The following is a 15,449-nucleotide window of genomic DNA, read 5'->3' as shown; positions in this document are numbered from 1 at the left end:
ATGAGTTTTGATCTATCATAGCATAAAATAGAGTTTTTATACTAATAAAGCTATAATAAAAAGAGAACTGAATTAATAACAATTACAGTTGGAATTAAGGTAGAAAATCTTTTATCTAATAGCTTATACTGCTTAAAGTATAGCGAAATCACAGAAAGTTTAGAAAAAGAAGATATAATTTGTAATAATGGTCAACCTATTTCTTATACAAAAGATGGCGAATAAGGCTAATTAAGTGAAAATGAGTTTATAGAGATTGATTTAGATGTAAGTAGCACTATAACTAATAGTAAAATAATATTTAAGGATGCAGGATTAGGATTATAAAAGTATATTTCTTTTGTTTTACTTTTTAGTTTAGCTCATTTTTTTTTTAGCAAATTAAAATAATAAGACATGATTATACAGAGCTTGCAAAAACAGATCAATGAAATAAAAGAAAACATGACTAAAATTCAGAATAATTAGAATAATTAGATTAAAAGCTAGATAGACATTTTATTTTTAATAGGAATGCCAAAAAAGGAGAATTCAAATGATGTTAGCTGTGAAAAAGAAATTATGAAAATATAAAGTGTTCTTTACAAAAAGAAAATTGGATGTAGCATTAGCATAGTGAAAACAAAAGAAAGCTTCAAAGAAATGCTTTCTTTAAATCCATAAATTATACACGTAATTTGCCACGGAAAAAGATTATTAGATTCAAATAAATACACCACGTATTTAGAAATAGAAGATTAAAAAGGAGAACAATAAATGATCACAGTAAATTTTTCATTTAATTAAACTAAAAATATTTTAATTTCTTTTTTTCCACTTTTAATTATTTTCAGCTATTGGTAAATTAAACAATATTTTTCCATAACTATTCTATAATAATTATTGGGTGAGTAAATAATTTATATTTAGTTGAATAATATATATTTTATTATTAATTAAAATAGAATTTATAAATAGTAAAAAAAGGTATCGAAATAGGTTTCGAACCTGAATAAATAAAAAATATTTAATCAAAGATTTAATTTTTCGATGAAGAAATAAAAATTTTTTAATCAAGCAATTAATCTTGAGTTTTTTTTCCATTCTATTTAAATAAATATAATTTAATTCAAGATATAATGTTTGATTAAGAAATTTAGATTTCATCATCAAAAAATTAAATCTTTGATTAAATGTTTTTTACTATTTTTTATTTCTTTTAAATTTTCTTTTATTTTATAAAGTAATATTTATAGTTCTACTAAATATATTTTTCTACCTCATGAAATAATTATACAAGAATAGATATATATATTTTACTAATTAATTTCATTATATTTAAACTTTTTAAGAAACTTCCCCTTCATTATCAAGTGTTGAAAATTATTTAATTAATAAAATTATAGGGATAACAATTCATGAAATGGATCCAAAAATCGAATTGTAATCCTAGCCTAATAATACTTAATGCTTGTTATAGCTAAGGTATTTATGATGATATGCTAAGAATTAAAAATAATAAAGTTTTTAATACCTTAGCAATAAATAGTGAATTTGAAATTAATGATAAATATGCTTATAAATTTGTTACTCTAGTATACAAAAAATTCCTTTCATAGATTAGATCTTAAATATCAGAAAGTTAGGACAAAAAAGTTCCTTAAAACTAAAAAGAAAATAAAATATTATGGCTAAAAATTATTGAAGAAGCAAAGCAACACATAAATAGTATCTAATTGAAACAGATGATCTATTTAAATTAAGTATGTTGTACTGGTAATGCTTGTGAATTTTAACAGTTTAAAGAAAAAAATAAAAATTGTGATTGCTTTAAAAACGAAAATCAAAAAAATTTTGAGTATTGTCAAACCAAACATCCAAACCTAGTCAAAGGTTTGACTGAAAATGAGTTTAACTACTTAAAATAGTTTATAGAGTTGCATCAAGAAAGCTGTAAAAAAACTAATTCAGAAAAATTATTTTTTTTGAGTAGAAAATATTATATGCTGTTCTGTAATAGGTGTATTAGTAAACTTTTTAAAGATATCAGCTCATTGAGGAAATCACACATTTATAAAAGGTTTTTAACTTCATTAGAAAACTAAAGTTAAATTTAGGAAGCCATTTTTTTAATTTCAGTGAATTTCTTAAAATAAATGTTTTTAGAAGGAGAAAGATTTAAATTTAATTAATAAAAAAACTCAACTTATCCAAATTTCTCTTTATAAGATCATAAATACTAGTAATTAGTATTAAATGGACCTGACTTTCTAAGTAATTATTACCCAAAACTTTCTAGAAGCAAAGATATTGATGATATAGATAAATCTCTAAGTAAATGCATGAAGAAAAGCTAAAAAGACTTTTCATTAAAGCTTAATTACTACGAATAAAGTAAAGGAAGATTCCTTAAATATTTAACTGATGTTTAGTCAAAATCCACTGATTATAAGTCACAAATTCATATATTAAATATTACTGGTATTGATAAAATGGAAGATTTTTAAAGAATCTTTCTTTTAGATTTAAAGTAAATAAAAAAAAATATATTAGAATAAGACCAAAATTAAGACCATAGAATAAATCTATTTTATTTTTATGATTGGAAAAAATTGAAAGACAATGATAATTTAAGCTTTGTAAGGGGTAGAAAGGAAAATATTCAACTTTACATTTAGCATGAAGAAGAAAATATTTTTGACTCAATATTTTTTTATTCTTTTACCATTAAAAATATTGATAATTTGATTAAAAACCTTCCTTTAGATTAAATTTAAATCATCATGGAAAAGTTAAAATTGGATTTAGAAAGTGTTAAAGAATACTTAAAATATTGCTAGATTTAAAAATAAAATAAATTATACGAATATTATGAAAAAACTTATGAACTATTTAATGATTTAATTAAATAAAAATCAATCAGATAAGAAACAAATAATTGCATGTTTTAATAATTTTTATAACAAATTAATGAAACCATTTCTCAAAACAATAGTGAATCCCTCGATTAGATAGAATCAAGTAAAAAAAGTGAAAAACATGCAAAAAATTATGAAGATTAACAATCCTATGAGAAAATGAATCGTTATTTATTAAGCTTTATAGATCCTGAAAATTATAGAGAAAATAAATATCTGTATAAGTATTTGTTTAAAAATATCATGATAAATTGCTCAAAATGCCATCAATTAATCTAAAAAAAGGGTCTAATGAAATGTCTCCTAAAAATAATTTTATAAAATTGTTAAATTAATAAGGATAAACTCTAGATTTTGTATTAAAATCCTATAAATTCTAAAAATATGAATATTTGGTCTCTTAAAGGGATTTTGAATTTTTTTAGCATTGAATATTTCGAAATAGCACCCTAATTTAGAGAAATAGCTAAATATATTATTCTTAATGAATTACAACCACTAGATTTTGTATTAACAAAATCATATTTGATAGGAATCAATTTTGAAAAGAAATTTCATAAAGAATTTAGAGATATAATTAAAATTCACAAAAGAGTTTTAACTTTTGTAAAAAAATGTTAAACAAATAATGAAATTGATTCATTTTCTGATTTAAAAGAAGTTGAATGTATTTTAGACTATCTAAAAGTAAAATATTACAATTAAGTAGCAAGGCTAAATCATAAAAATTATAACCTTCACTATTTAAGTATAAAAAATGCAAATATAAACTTGAAGGAGAATTCTTAATTATCTATTATGGTACAATAAAGAAATATCATTAGAACAATTTCTTATATTGACTTTTAAAAATCTACCTATAATGATATTGATTATATACTCAATCTTAATAAAAAATTTTAGAATAATTATAATCAAGTATACAAAGTACAATTAAGAAAATAAACAAGACAATCTCCAATTAACTAAAGTAAAAATGTTAAGAAGTAATGTATCTATATATTATTATAGTCAAATTTATTAAAAGAGCTTATTTATTTCTTAAATAAAGCATAATTGATAAAAAATAATAGAATATAAATAGAAAACAGTGTAAGTGATTTAAGCGAAGGATTGTAAGGTATTAGTAAAATTAAACATTAAGTTCTTGAATTGAGAAAAATATATATAGAATTTAAAAGTGAATATTCTTAAAATTTTAAAACTTATAGCCATTACTAGTAACATATACAACAAAGTTTTACTGCTTATTATGAATTAGAGCTACTGATCGAACAGATTTTCCATAATATCAAAAATACTAACACACAAAGTTTAATAAGTCTATTTGGTAATATTTAACTCAATTGTGAGGATTTTTATGAAATATTTAGTAAAGTAAATGAAGATTAGATTTTAAATTCTAAAATTAATCAAAATTTACTACAGAACTTTCATGATAGTTTTCTATTCGTTTAATACTATTTTAAATGTGCAAGAGAGCTTTTGCATTCTTATATCGATAAGTCTTTTTACATCAAAAAAAATATTTATGAAAATATCTATAACAGAGTCATTTTTACGACGAAATTGTTCACCAAAAGCAATGTCTAGTAAATTTAAAAAATCTAAGAATTCAAAAAGCTAAAAAAGATTATTATTATAGATCAAGATGATAGTGATCTTAAGGATAAATATGAAATTTTAGATCTAGAAAATTTAAATACTTAAAAAAATTAACCTAACTTAAAAGATATTTAACAAGTAGAACTTTTAATTATACTCAACTACTCAGAAAGTTATGATTTGGAGCAAAGTATTTTTAAAGAAAAGTGGGTTTTGTGCTTTAATTCACCCTTAAATTAGCATGTGAAGGAAAAGCAAACTACTTTTTTAATGCATTTGCTAAAAAACATTATCAAAAACGAATAGGTAAATTTCCCTTTAGCATTACAAAAATCTTTTAACTCAAATGATATAGATTTACAAAATCATGTTAGATTTAGGTGCTTTTAAAAATAAAATATTGATATCAGTAATTTATGCTATTCTAATTCTGAAAGTAAATTGAATCAACAAACGTTAATTTAAGAAATAATTTAATAAGAGGTCATAAATAATTACTTAGACTATTAAAAGAGTGACCCTTAAATAGACTTATAAGGTATTTTTGGGAAAAAACAGACAAATAACCTTACAATAACAGATTCAAATTTTTCTAATAATTTCTAAGAATCATTTCCAAGTATAGAAAATTAAAATTCTGATTCCTTTTCAATTTCTTTCCCCAATACTACTTTCAGGGAAATGAATTCATAACAAAACGATTACAATCAATAAGGATAGAAGGAAAATGATGAAGATGATGGTGATTAAGAATTTTATTCTAGTTAAATATAAACATAAAGAAATATGCTCTCCTTTACAAGAGACAAGACAAATAATAGAAATAATTATTGAATTTTTTTTATTTTATTTTGTAATTTGTTTGTATTTAATATTTAAAGACAAAAAAAAATTAATGTAATTATTACTTAATTAAAATGGCTATTTATATATAATAAGGATTCACAGTGTGATAAACTGGAAACTTGAAAGCCATAAAAGAAAAATTTTACAAATATATTGAGATTTTTAAACATTTTTCCTAATTTATAAATTTAGAAAAAATAAAATTTTCAATTCATTTATATTTACAAAACATATCTTACAATAAATATAAATCTTCTAAATAGCCATAGAATCAAATATCAAAATTATACCCTATTTAAATTAAATATTTCAAAAAATAATCCTGAAATAAAAAAGTCTAAGTTTTTGAGTATCTACAATAAACTAGACTATTAAACTAATTTTCTGATAGAAAATATAGTAAATATTTGTTTATTTTTAAATTGGTTAGACTAGACTCTATTAAACCTATATCTAGATAATAATAAATATAAATATAAATAAAAAAAGCGTCTATGCTTTAAATAGAATATTATTAGCATCCTAATCTATTCGAGCAGAATTTTTTTAACTCATAGATGTAATAAAATTAATAATTTATAAAATAAAGTGGATATATTTTTAAAAATATGGGCATTCTTTTAAAATATATTCAATCATGTGTTTTAAATTTTTTTACAGTTTTATATTAATTTAAAGCAGACAAAGCAAAAATAAAATATTTGATTCTACTTATTTAGAATTAAAATAGGTTTCAAAACTATCTATATTAATTAAATATCTTTGTTTACTCTAATTTCATTATATTTGTGTTGAGATTTCTTGTAAAAATACTTACTTCTTTCTTTAAATGATATGTAATAAATTATTAATTTTTTATAATCAATTTATGTACACAATTTTCTGCCAAAACTCTTAAAGCCTCTATTAAATCATCAGATATTTATTATAAAAAATAATTATATTTAAAGAGATAATAAAAAAACTCACAAAAGAAATCAAACCTACAAGATAAAAATGAAAAAGAAAGCACAATAAGTTTCTAATTCAAAGGTAAAAAAAGACTAAAAAGCTACTATCTTAGTCAAGTAAGAAGAAGGTGCAGCAGATAACTTCAATAAAGAGATTAAGGAACTTTTAGAAAGTAAGTGCTTCAATTTTATTTAAAACCTAAACTTCAGACATAATATCAATTTTGAGAGAAACTACAAAGAATTTATTATATCATGGTTTTAATCCCTTTATGATTATAACGAATACTATCATCTTTCTGGAAAGAATCAATAAGTTCCTCATCAAACAAAGGTTTTAAACCAAATGCTTCTATTTGCATCAGACGTTTGGCCATTTAGAGTTCATAGTAATATTAATTATTCCTTTTGTGTAAAGCCATTTAGAAATTAAAATTTATTTCAATAAAACCAAAAGATCATTTTATCTCTAGATTAAGACAACTCAACTTCGACTAGATATGCTATATTTTATACCAGCTTGAATTTTTACTAAAAGGCAATTTCAAAGATTGTTTCAGGATAGATATTTCAATAAACTAATAAATGTTTATGACAGAATTTATAGTAAAAAGAACTTTTACACCATCCTTCGACTTGTTATTTATGGTTGGTGTAGAGCAGGTTCCTGTTTTAAATAGGACTGATGACTAAGTAAAACTTTTTTGATTATTCTAAATTTGATTTAATCTAAAATATAAACAGATTACCAAGTTTGAGTATATCTAGAATATAATGGTGATTGATTTAGTTGGTAGAAATAGTGCATTTGACACCTAGTATATAAAGCTTAAATATGATTAATTGCTTAACGATCCTGCTAGAATAAATATTAGCAGAATTCCAGCTATAGATCCCAATTCAAATCCTTATAGTTACCATTATACCAAAGGCTCAAGTTTCTTTTTTGTTTAAAACAATTCTTAAAAAGGATATCAATAGGTAAATAGTGAATTTTATTTAAAATCAAAATATTTATTAACAAATTATTTTAATCAAATAAAAGTTTAAGTCAGTATTGATAACTGAGCAAGAACACAAGCTTAAACTTAAAGATCCACATTATAAATAATAAGAATTTGAGTTTGCATTTACTCTCTAAAAGTTTATTCCCCATTTCCTTAATTTCGAAGAAAGCTAATAATATGAATATGATCCTGATATTTATCGCTGGATATTGAAGGAAAAGAAAGTCTTAGAAGAAAAGTTTTAGGTATTTTATATTTTTATTAATTAATATACAATAGAATTGTATTGCTATTTATATAAACTTTGTTTGATGTTAAAAATAATCTTAATTATTTTATTTAAAAATTATAAATTAAAATAAATTAGGAAAAAGAAGAAAGAGCCTTTTAAAATAAGCTTCTTTTACAATCTTTTGCTGATTTTTCTTCTGCTTCAAATTTAGTAGAATTGCTCTAAAAAATTCCTAATTTGAATCTTAAATTAACATAAGAAGAAATCAATGTAATTGGTTAATAAGGAAATGTCTTAGTAATAGGAAGATCTGGTACTGGAAAAACAACTAGTGCCTTGCTTCGTCTTTTTGCTATGGAAATTTTATTTCATATTAGAGTTTAAATTTACATTTCAAAAAATACCAAAATTTTGTAGGATGCTTTTACAAATGAGTAAATAGGTATGCAAAGTGTTTTTATCACAGCCTCTCCTGTTCTTGCTAATTAAATCAAAAGATATTACAAAAAATTGATAACTTAAGTTAAAGATGAAATTAGAAGAAAGCAAGTTTTGTAAAGAACATAGGTATAATCGAGTGAAGATTAATCAGATACAGAATCTATTAGTAACCTCACTGTTCAAGAGACAGAATCTTTCCTAAAGATTTTGAGTGAATCACAAGGTTAAGATAATATTGTTACTTCAGAAGAAGAATAAATTATCAACAAAGAGATTCAATAGCTTTCATTTATTGAGAGTATTTTATTAAATTAAATTCATAATATTTTAAAAATCACTATTATCAATTACTTTGAAAAAAAAAATAAAACATTCTCTCTCTTTAAATAAAAATAAAATAATTAATTAATCTTAAATGTTTTATAAATAAAAATAAACAAATTTAGAAAATTATTAAAAAATTGTTTATTCTTAATTTAAAAAAATCATTTTCTTTTTCTAAAAAACATTGTTAAATTTCATAGAAAAAAATTATGATGAAGAAGAAGAAGAAAAGAATGATCATAATAATGAAAATGATGATGAAGATATGTTTGAAGAAGATAGTATGAACGATAGATTTGTTATGACTGAATAAGGTGTCAAGTTTAAGTCCTTACAAGATTTGAAATCTTAAGATTTTCCTGCTTTTTTGACAGTTAGATAATACCTTATGCTTATTGAAGGGTGCTTACATAACCCTTTCTTTTTGAAGGATAAAGATGGCAAGCTTGTATTTTAAGCAGGGCAAAGTAGCTGGGGTAACTATAAATCTGAAAAATAAATCTAAAAATTAAATGCAGATAGTTAAGAAGATAGTATATTAGATTAAGAGTAAGAAATTTAAAATAAAGAAGAAGAATTTTATAATAATTACTCAGGGGAAAATCTAGAAGAGTTATACTAAAGATAAATGTATTTTTAAACTCACTAACAATTAGTTGAAAACATTCCTAATGTTGAAAAACTTACCCCTAATGATAGAAAGTTTGAAGTTGACTATGCCTATTTCACAACCGCATTTTGGCCTATTGCTTCTGCAAAATTTAAAGATTCTTCTTTAATCTCTTGCAATACTTTATGGACTGAAATATATTCATACATAAAAGGATCTTTTCAAAGTTTTACATATTTTGAAAGGTAAAATTTATCATTTTTGTTTGATAAAAAAAATTATTTTATGATAAATTTATTTACAATTGAAATAAATTAATTTAAACATTAGGTATATGTCTAGAGATGATTACATGAAGTAAAACCTTAATCCTTTACTCTCAGAATAATAGAAACAAGTTATTTACACCATGTTTGAGTATTATGAGAAATGGAAATTAAAGCAACAAGGATATGACTTGATGGATTTAGTCAATTATTTGTTGAAGGAGATTCAAAACAAGAAATGTGATTTACCCTCTATTCACTTTACAATGATAGACGAAGTTTAAGATTTGCCTTATGCAATCATTACTCTTTTCTCTATAGTTAATGAGTAAAATCTTTTCTTAGCTGGTGACTCAGCTTAAACTATTGCAAGAGGTGTTGGATTTAGATTTGGAGACCTTAGCAATATTTTTACAGAATTCTCTCATTTCTTTGATAAAAAATTAGATTTACCAACTACTCGCCAACTCACTGTACTGAATTTTATATTAAATTATTCAAATCTTATTAAAAATAATTAAAAAAATAAAATAGGTTAACTTTAGATCTCATAACAAAATTCTTTAACTTTCTAACAGTGTAATCAGTTTAATTGAGGGGCTATTCCCAACTTCTATCGATATACTAAAGAAAGAAAGATCTAATATAGATGGTATGAAACCAATTGTACTTTAAAATTCAGATATTGGGTTTCTATTCACTTTACTCTAAGGTCAGTAATCTGAATAAGGTTAAATACCTTTAGAATTTGGTTGTCACTAAGTTATTATTGTTAAAGACGAGGAAAGCAAAAAGAAGGTAAACTTTTTATATTTTTAATTTTAAATGTTAATTTCTCTTTCTTTTAAAACAGTTACCTCCAATTTTACAACATGCTATTTGCTTGACTATTTATGAAGCTAAAGGTCTTGAGTTCGATGATGTTATTCTTTTTAACTTTTTTGCTGATAGCGCTGCTCCACACAATTAGTGGGAGTCTGTAAGCTTATTTAATATTAACTCAGAAAAAATGTCAAAAGAAACTTTCTTTAGGTAGATGACAAGTAATTTGTATTCTATAAAAATATTTTAGGCTAATAATTTTTGTTTATAAAATAGTTCATGATTCAGTCTTCTCTAAAGATTCAATTACAGATGTTAATGACCCCTTATTTGCAAGTACTTATGGTGTAGAATATGACGAAAAAAATGATATAGTTACAATTAAGACAGTAAATACCAAAAATCATGAATTAAGAATATTTGATCGTATTAGTAATGCTCTTCTTTGTTCTGAACTAAAGCAACTTTATACTGCTATAACTCGTCCTAAAAAAAGATTAATAATTTTTGATTCTAATACTTTAAATAGAAAGTATGTTGACGATTACTGGTAAAAGTAAAATCTTGTCTCTTTTATATCTTAAAACGATTTTGAACCAACTTAAGAGACAAATACTAAGAACGATAAGGTTTAGCTTAACTAAACCTTAACAAAAGAGAAAGAATAAGTTATAGATAGTGTAAAGCAACTTCTTGTAAAGAATACACCTAATGAGTGGCATGAGTAAGGATTGAAGATGTTTAAATATAAATACTTTGAATAAGCTATAAAGTGCTTTAAGAAATCAGGCAATTTATAATGGGAAAAGAAAGCCTAGGCATACTATGAAGCATCAGCTAATTCACAAAGAATAGTTGATATAGAAAATAACCTCTAACTTCTTAAAAAAGGCATAGGTACTTATTCTCTGTGTAACAGTTAAGCTAAGAAGATAGCTAAATCTAATCTTTAAAAAGAGCTCAAATAAGCTTAAAGTAAATTTATTGAAATAGCTGAAAAGTTCCTCGAAATAAACAGAAAAAAGCAAGCTGCCTAGTGCTATTTTTCAGGTTGCTAATATGAAAAATCAGCATAAATTTACTTAGAAATTGATTTTATTAGAGAAGCAGCTGAGTCCCTATTTTTGCAAGGAAATAAATTTAAATAAGCATCAGAACTTTATGAAAAAATAAAAGATTTCCACAAGGCTCTTTAATGCTACGAACATATTCAAGACTGGAATCAAGCTTTGATGCTAATTTAGAGAAATCCAAGCAGTTTTGAAAGCGATGAATACGAAAAATTATTGGATAAATACACTTAATTTGCTTTCTAATAAATTAATCAGGAATTAGAAAATGCCAACAATCCAAAACAAGTAAAATTTTATCAAACATTTTTAAATTATTTATTTATTTATTAATTTGAATTTTAAAGGTTTAAAATGAAACCATTTAAGAAAATGAATCTGATGAATCTTTTTCATCTTTTGACTCTGACCATATTTAAGATGAAGATAAAAATGAAGATGAAGCAGGTGATTAATTAAATTAGTAAAGCGTTATTGACTAAAAAATTGATGAAATGACTTTTAACGATGATAGTTTTGAATAAATCAATAATAATTCTAATTAACTTTAACACAGTAATTAGAAGAGTAATTCCAAGAGCAACTACCAAGTAATAGGAACAGGAATTTCTAATTCTAATGTAAGTGAAATGAGTTTTGATCTACTTTCAAATATTGATCATAATGATGAATGGTTAGGAGTTAATAATTAATCTATGATTGATAAGCTAAACTAATCAAGAAAATCTCAAAGTCATACCTTTTCTGAGTTTTCTATTTTGGAAAATAGTGGAATTGTAATATTTAATTATTTAATAGTTGTTTTAATTCTAAATTATTTTGTTTTAAAATAGGTTGGAGATGAATTCTAGATTATTTAAACCAAGGAAAATACAAGTATTTCTGATTAAATTCTTATCAGAGTCTTAAATTTACTTGCTATTACTGATACTTAGATCAAAAATCAACTAAAAGAAATTTTAAATTAAGAAAATTAAGAAGAAGAAATTGTTTTAGATAAAATATCAATAGAATAAGCACCCTAATTAAAGAAGATAAACTGTGATAAAATAGACAGGTCTTTAAATTTATAGGTTATAAAGAATTTATAAAATTATAATTAATCAAAATTGTGTTTATAAATTTGTAATCGCTTCTAAGTATATGATATGATAACTTCTATTTTAACTTAACTAGCATATAGTTACTCACCTTTTTCTAAGTGCAGTGCTATTGTTTAGCCTTCTCATCTAAACTAATAAGCTCAATTGTTTATGAGAAAGTAAAAGGTAAATAACTTTTATTAATTAAATTTAAAAATATTTATTGATTTTTTTTACAAAATTTAAATTTATTAATATTTTATTTTAAAGGATTTGTCAATCATCTCTAACACCGCTATCCATTCAATTTTTGAGTCTTTGAATCCTGAGTTAATTCAAAATAGCGATGGAAATTTGAAAGGAAATAATATTTTCAACTCTGAGTTTATCAAATCCTTATTGCTTTTTGGTTATTGGAAAAGAATTCTCTTTTTAATTGACAAGAAGTCAGCTCTTAGTATAGCACAAGTTTTTGGTGATTTTTCTTCTTATAAATTGCTTTATTTAGATGAAAATTAGTCATAAGCCATTAATAAAAATGTTAATGTACCTAAATTTAATTTACTTCCTTAAGAAGAACCTACTGATGAATAAGGAATATAATTAGCTATTATGTCTTTGGAACATTATATTTATCATTATATTGATAAAAATTTTGTACCAATTAACTCAGTTAAGCAATTTGCTTTTCCTTCATATTTCAAATTTAATAAGTTTATTTGGAGTATTTTCAATAAAAATAAAACAAATAACACAGATAAAACTCATTTCGACTCTGTTAAGGATCTATTGGCAACTGCTAAATCTATTTTAACAAAACATGAACATGGTCTAAGCTAAATTTAAATATTTGATTGTATAACAGCTTTCTTATTGCTCATTAATTATGATAATTAATTTTAAATTTTTAATGATAAACTTCCTCAAGAAGTTTAAGCACTTCTTCGCAGTATTCCTGTGATTATATCTAGATTTTAAAAATAATATATCAATAATTACAACAAGAATTCAAATATCATCCTCAGAGCCATTTTAAGTATTTATTAAGTTAGAACTATTCCAGATTAAGATATCCTAAGTATTTTTGGCAGAAACAGAGTTATCATCAAAAAAAATAACTAATTAGCATCTAGAATTGTTAAAAATTATAAAGGCTTGTCTGATCAAGGTAATATGTATTACTGTGATATAGATTTTGAACATATTTTAGCTCCTGAAAATGGTTTTACAACTAAAATTATTAACTACACAAAAGAAGAACTTAATGAAATATTGAGCAAACTCCACTCATCAAATAAAGCTCCAAAAGCTAACTTTGAGAATGAAGAAATCTAAGAATAAATAAATAAAACAGAGTCAAATAATTTAATAAACATATCTGATTAGCAAAGAGTGCAATTAAGAATCGATTATGCTAGCAAATAACTCAATTTCAAACTAAACGACTTGGAAAAAAGACTTTCAGACAATGAAAATATTTTATTGCAACATGGATTTGTTGAGAAATTTAACTAAATATCTTTTGACAGATATAAATAAAATGAAGATGAATTTTACCATAATATGGCTAAACTGACACTTATCAACCTTGTTATAAATTATGCATCAAATAAAAAGATCAATTTAATTATCCCTAATGATACTAGATATACTGGATTATTAGAAAAATTAGAGGAAACATAAATGGTTATGTTTAATTCTTAGCAAATCTAAAATTTCAAGAAATAAAATAAATTGGCATTACTGTTAAATTTAAATGATTATGATAATTTTGAAGATTTAGATGAAATATGCTAGCTTATACTAAAAATTTCTGAGAAGTAAAAAAAATAAAGTGAAATTTATATTTGTGAAACACCTTAAGATTGTGATTGTGATTATCATAGATATGATGTCTAGTACTTAATAGATATCATTTTTATTATCTTTGCTAACATAAATGATGCTGAGGAAGAGTCTTTAAAAGATCTTATTAAAGCCCTCTAAAATCTAAAGTTTAATTTCGAACAATCTAATTTTTTATGTAATTACTTTAAAACATTTTTTTAAATTTTAAATCAACATTTTTTTTTAAATTATAAATAGAAAGCAGCAGAAATTATAAAAAATTAATTTAAAGTCAATCAATTGATGATATGAGAGATTCTATGCTAGATTTAATTGAAGAAGAAGAGTTTGAAGATCATTTTGGTCAATGGATTAGCTTAGAGATATTTAATAATGTAAAATATTTTTTAACAATTTATTTATTCTGAATAAAAATTTTTTTTCCTTTTAGAATACACATGTAGAAAATGAAAAGAAATTTAAAGAACTTAACAAACTAATTAAAAATGAAATCTCAAAGAAAAAGCAAGCTGCAATTAAAATTTACAAATTTTTAATGAAGAATAAGAACAAATTAATGTAGATTTAATTTGCCTTTAAGTAGATAAATTTGTATACAGATTTCTTTGATAGGTTTGCTAAAAATGTTAATTAGGATTATATTAGACAATTTAAGTATCATTTAGTAAATACTTAAAATATTTATTGTCTGTTTTAGATTCTAAGAGATAGCTAAAAGGAACTTCTAAAAGCTTATTATGAACTGCCTTCTATTAATTCTGATTCCATTAATTAAATCCTTAAGAAATTAAATGAGAATCGTTAACTTTTCAAATAATTAAGTGATGCCTTTAATGAAGTCATTTTAGAATCAATCTCAAAATAAATTGACATAACTCAATCTAAAAGAATAATTGAATAATTAAATTAAACTATCTCTAATAGCTTTGGTGATTACACAACATTTGTTAAAGAGATATTTTAAATTAATAGTGCTCCCAATAGAAATAAAAAGATATTTGAGGCAATTTAAACTAAAAAGTCTGCATAAAGCTAAAAGATTTTATCTCTGTTAAAAAAAAGACAGAATATTATCAAATAGCAAAAAATATAAGAGCTCAAATAGCTCAAATTTATGAAATAAAAGAAATGAAAATCATTACCAAATATTAAATTAAAATATTTATTTTTTTAATCCTTAAATATGTTTATTGTAATGAATTTATTTTAAAGTCAGATTTAAAGAATATTTCAATTCCTATCATACCTCTTTCATAAAAGTTGGCATGCCAATCACTATATTTTTGTATGGCATCTTTCTATATTTTTATACAGTAATTAATTTACTTAATTTTTAAATCATTTTGACTGAAATTAATATTTATTTAATTTATAAAATATTTATATTATTTATAAAGTATAAAATATAGAATATTGAAGTTATTTGTAAAGATAAATTTTAATTTTATA

The 15,449-nt window shown here is 22.9% G+C and overlaps 2 protein-coding genes across 2 annotated transcripts; both read left to right on the top strand. All coding sequences in view use genetic code 6, as the record gives it.

Annotated features, from left to right (window-relative positions):
- TTHERM_00298330 (hypothetical protein) lies at positions 1–5,336 on the top strand (the record flags this gene model as incomplete). Its single annotated transcript, XM_001024467.2, has 3 exons — positions 1–329; positions 378–765; positions 1,386–5,336. The coding sequence occupies 3 exons, from the start codon at positions 1–3 to the stop codon at positions 5,334–5,336; spliced, it is 4,668 nt and encodes a 1,555-aa protein (XP_001024467.2).
- Positions 5,337–6,344: 1,008 nt separating this feature from the next.
- Positions 6,345–15,132, top strand: TTHERM_00298320 (hypothetical protein; the record flags this gene model as incomplete). The annotated part of the gene is made up of 15 exons (XM_001024466.2): positions 6,345–6,687; positions 6,756–6,991; positions 7,043–7,279; positions 7,344–7,550; positions 7,673–8,276; positions 8,503–9,157; positions 9,243–9,651; positions 9,713–9,976; positions 10,032–10,221; positions 10,277–11,358; positions 11,418–11,846; positions 11,904–12,338; positions 12,423–14,175; positions 14,238–14,374; positions 14,431–15,132. The coding sequence occupies 15 exons, from the start codon at positions 6,345–6,347 to the stop codon at positions 15,130–15,132; spliced, it is 7,683 nt and encodes a 2,560-aa protein (XP_001024466.2).
- Positions 15,133–15,449: the final 317 nt, after the last annotated feature.

The sequence above is a fragment of the Tetrahymena thermophila genome (assembly GCF_000189635.1).
Source record: "Tetrahymena thermophila SB210 genomic scaffold scf_8254379, whole genome shotgun sequence".
NCBI lineage: Eukaryota > Ciliophora > Oligohymenophorea > Hymenostomatida > Tetrahymenidae > Tetrahymena > Tetrahymena thermophila.
The sequence above is the reverse complement of the archived record's forward strand: the minus strand, read 5'-3'. Positions and strand labels throughout refer to the sequence as shown.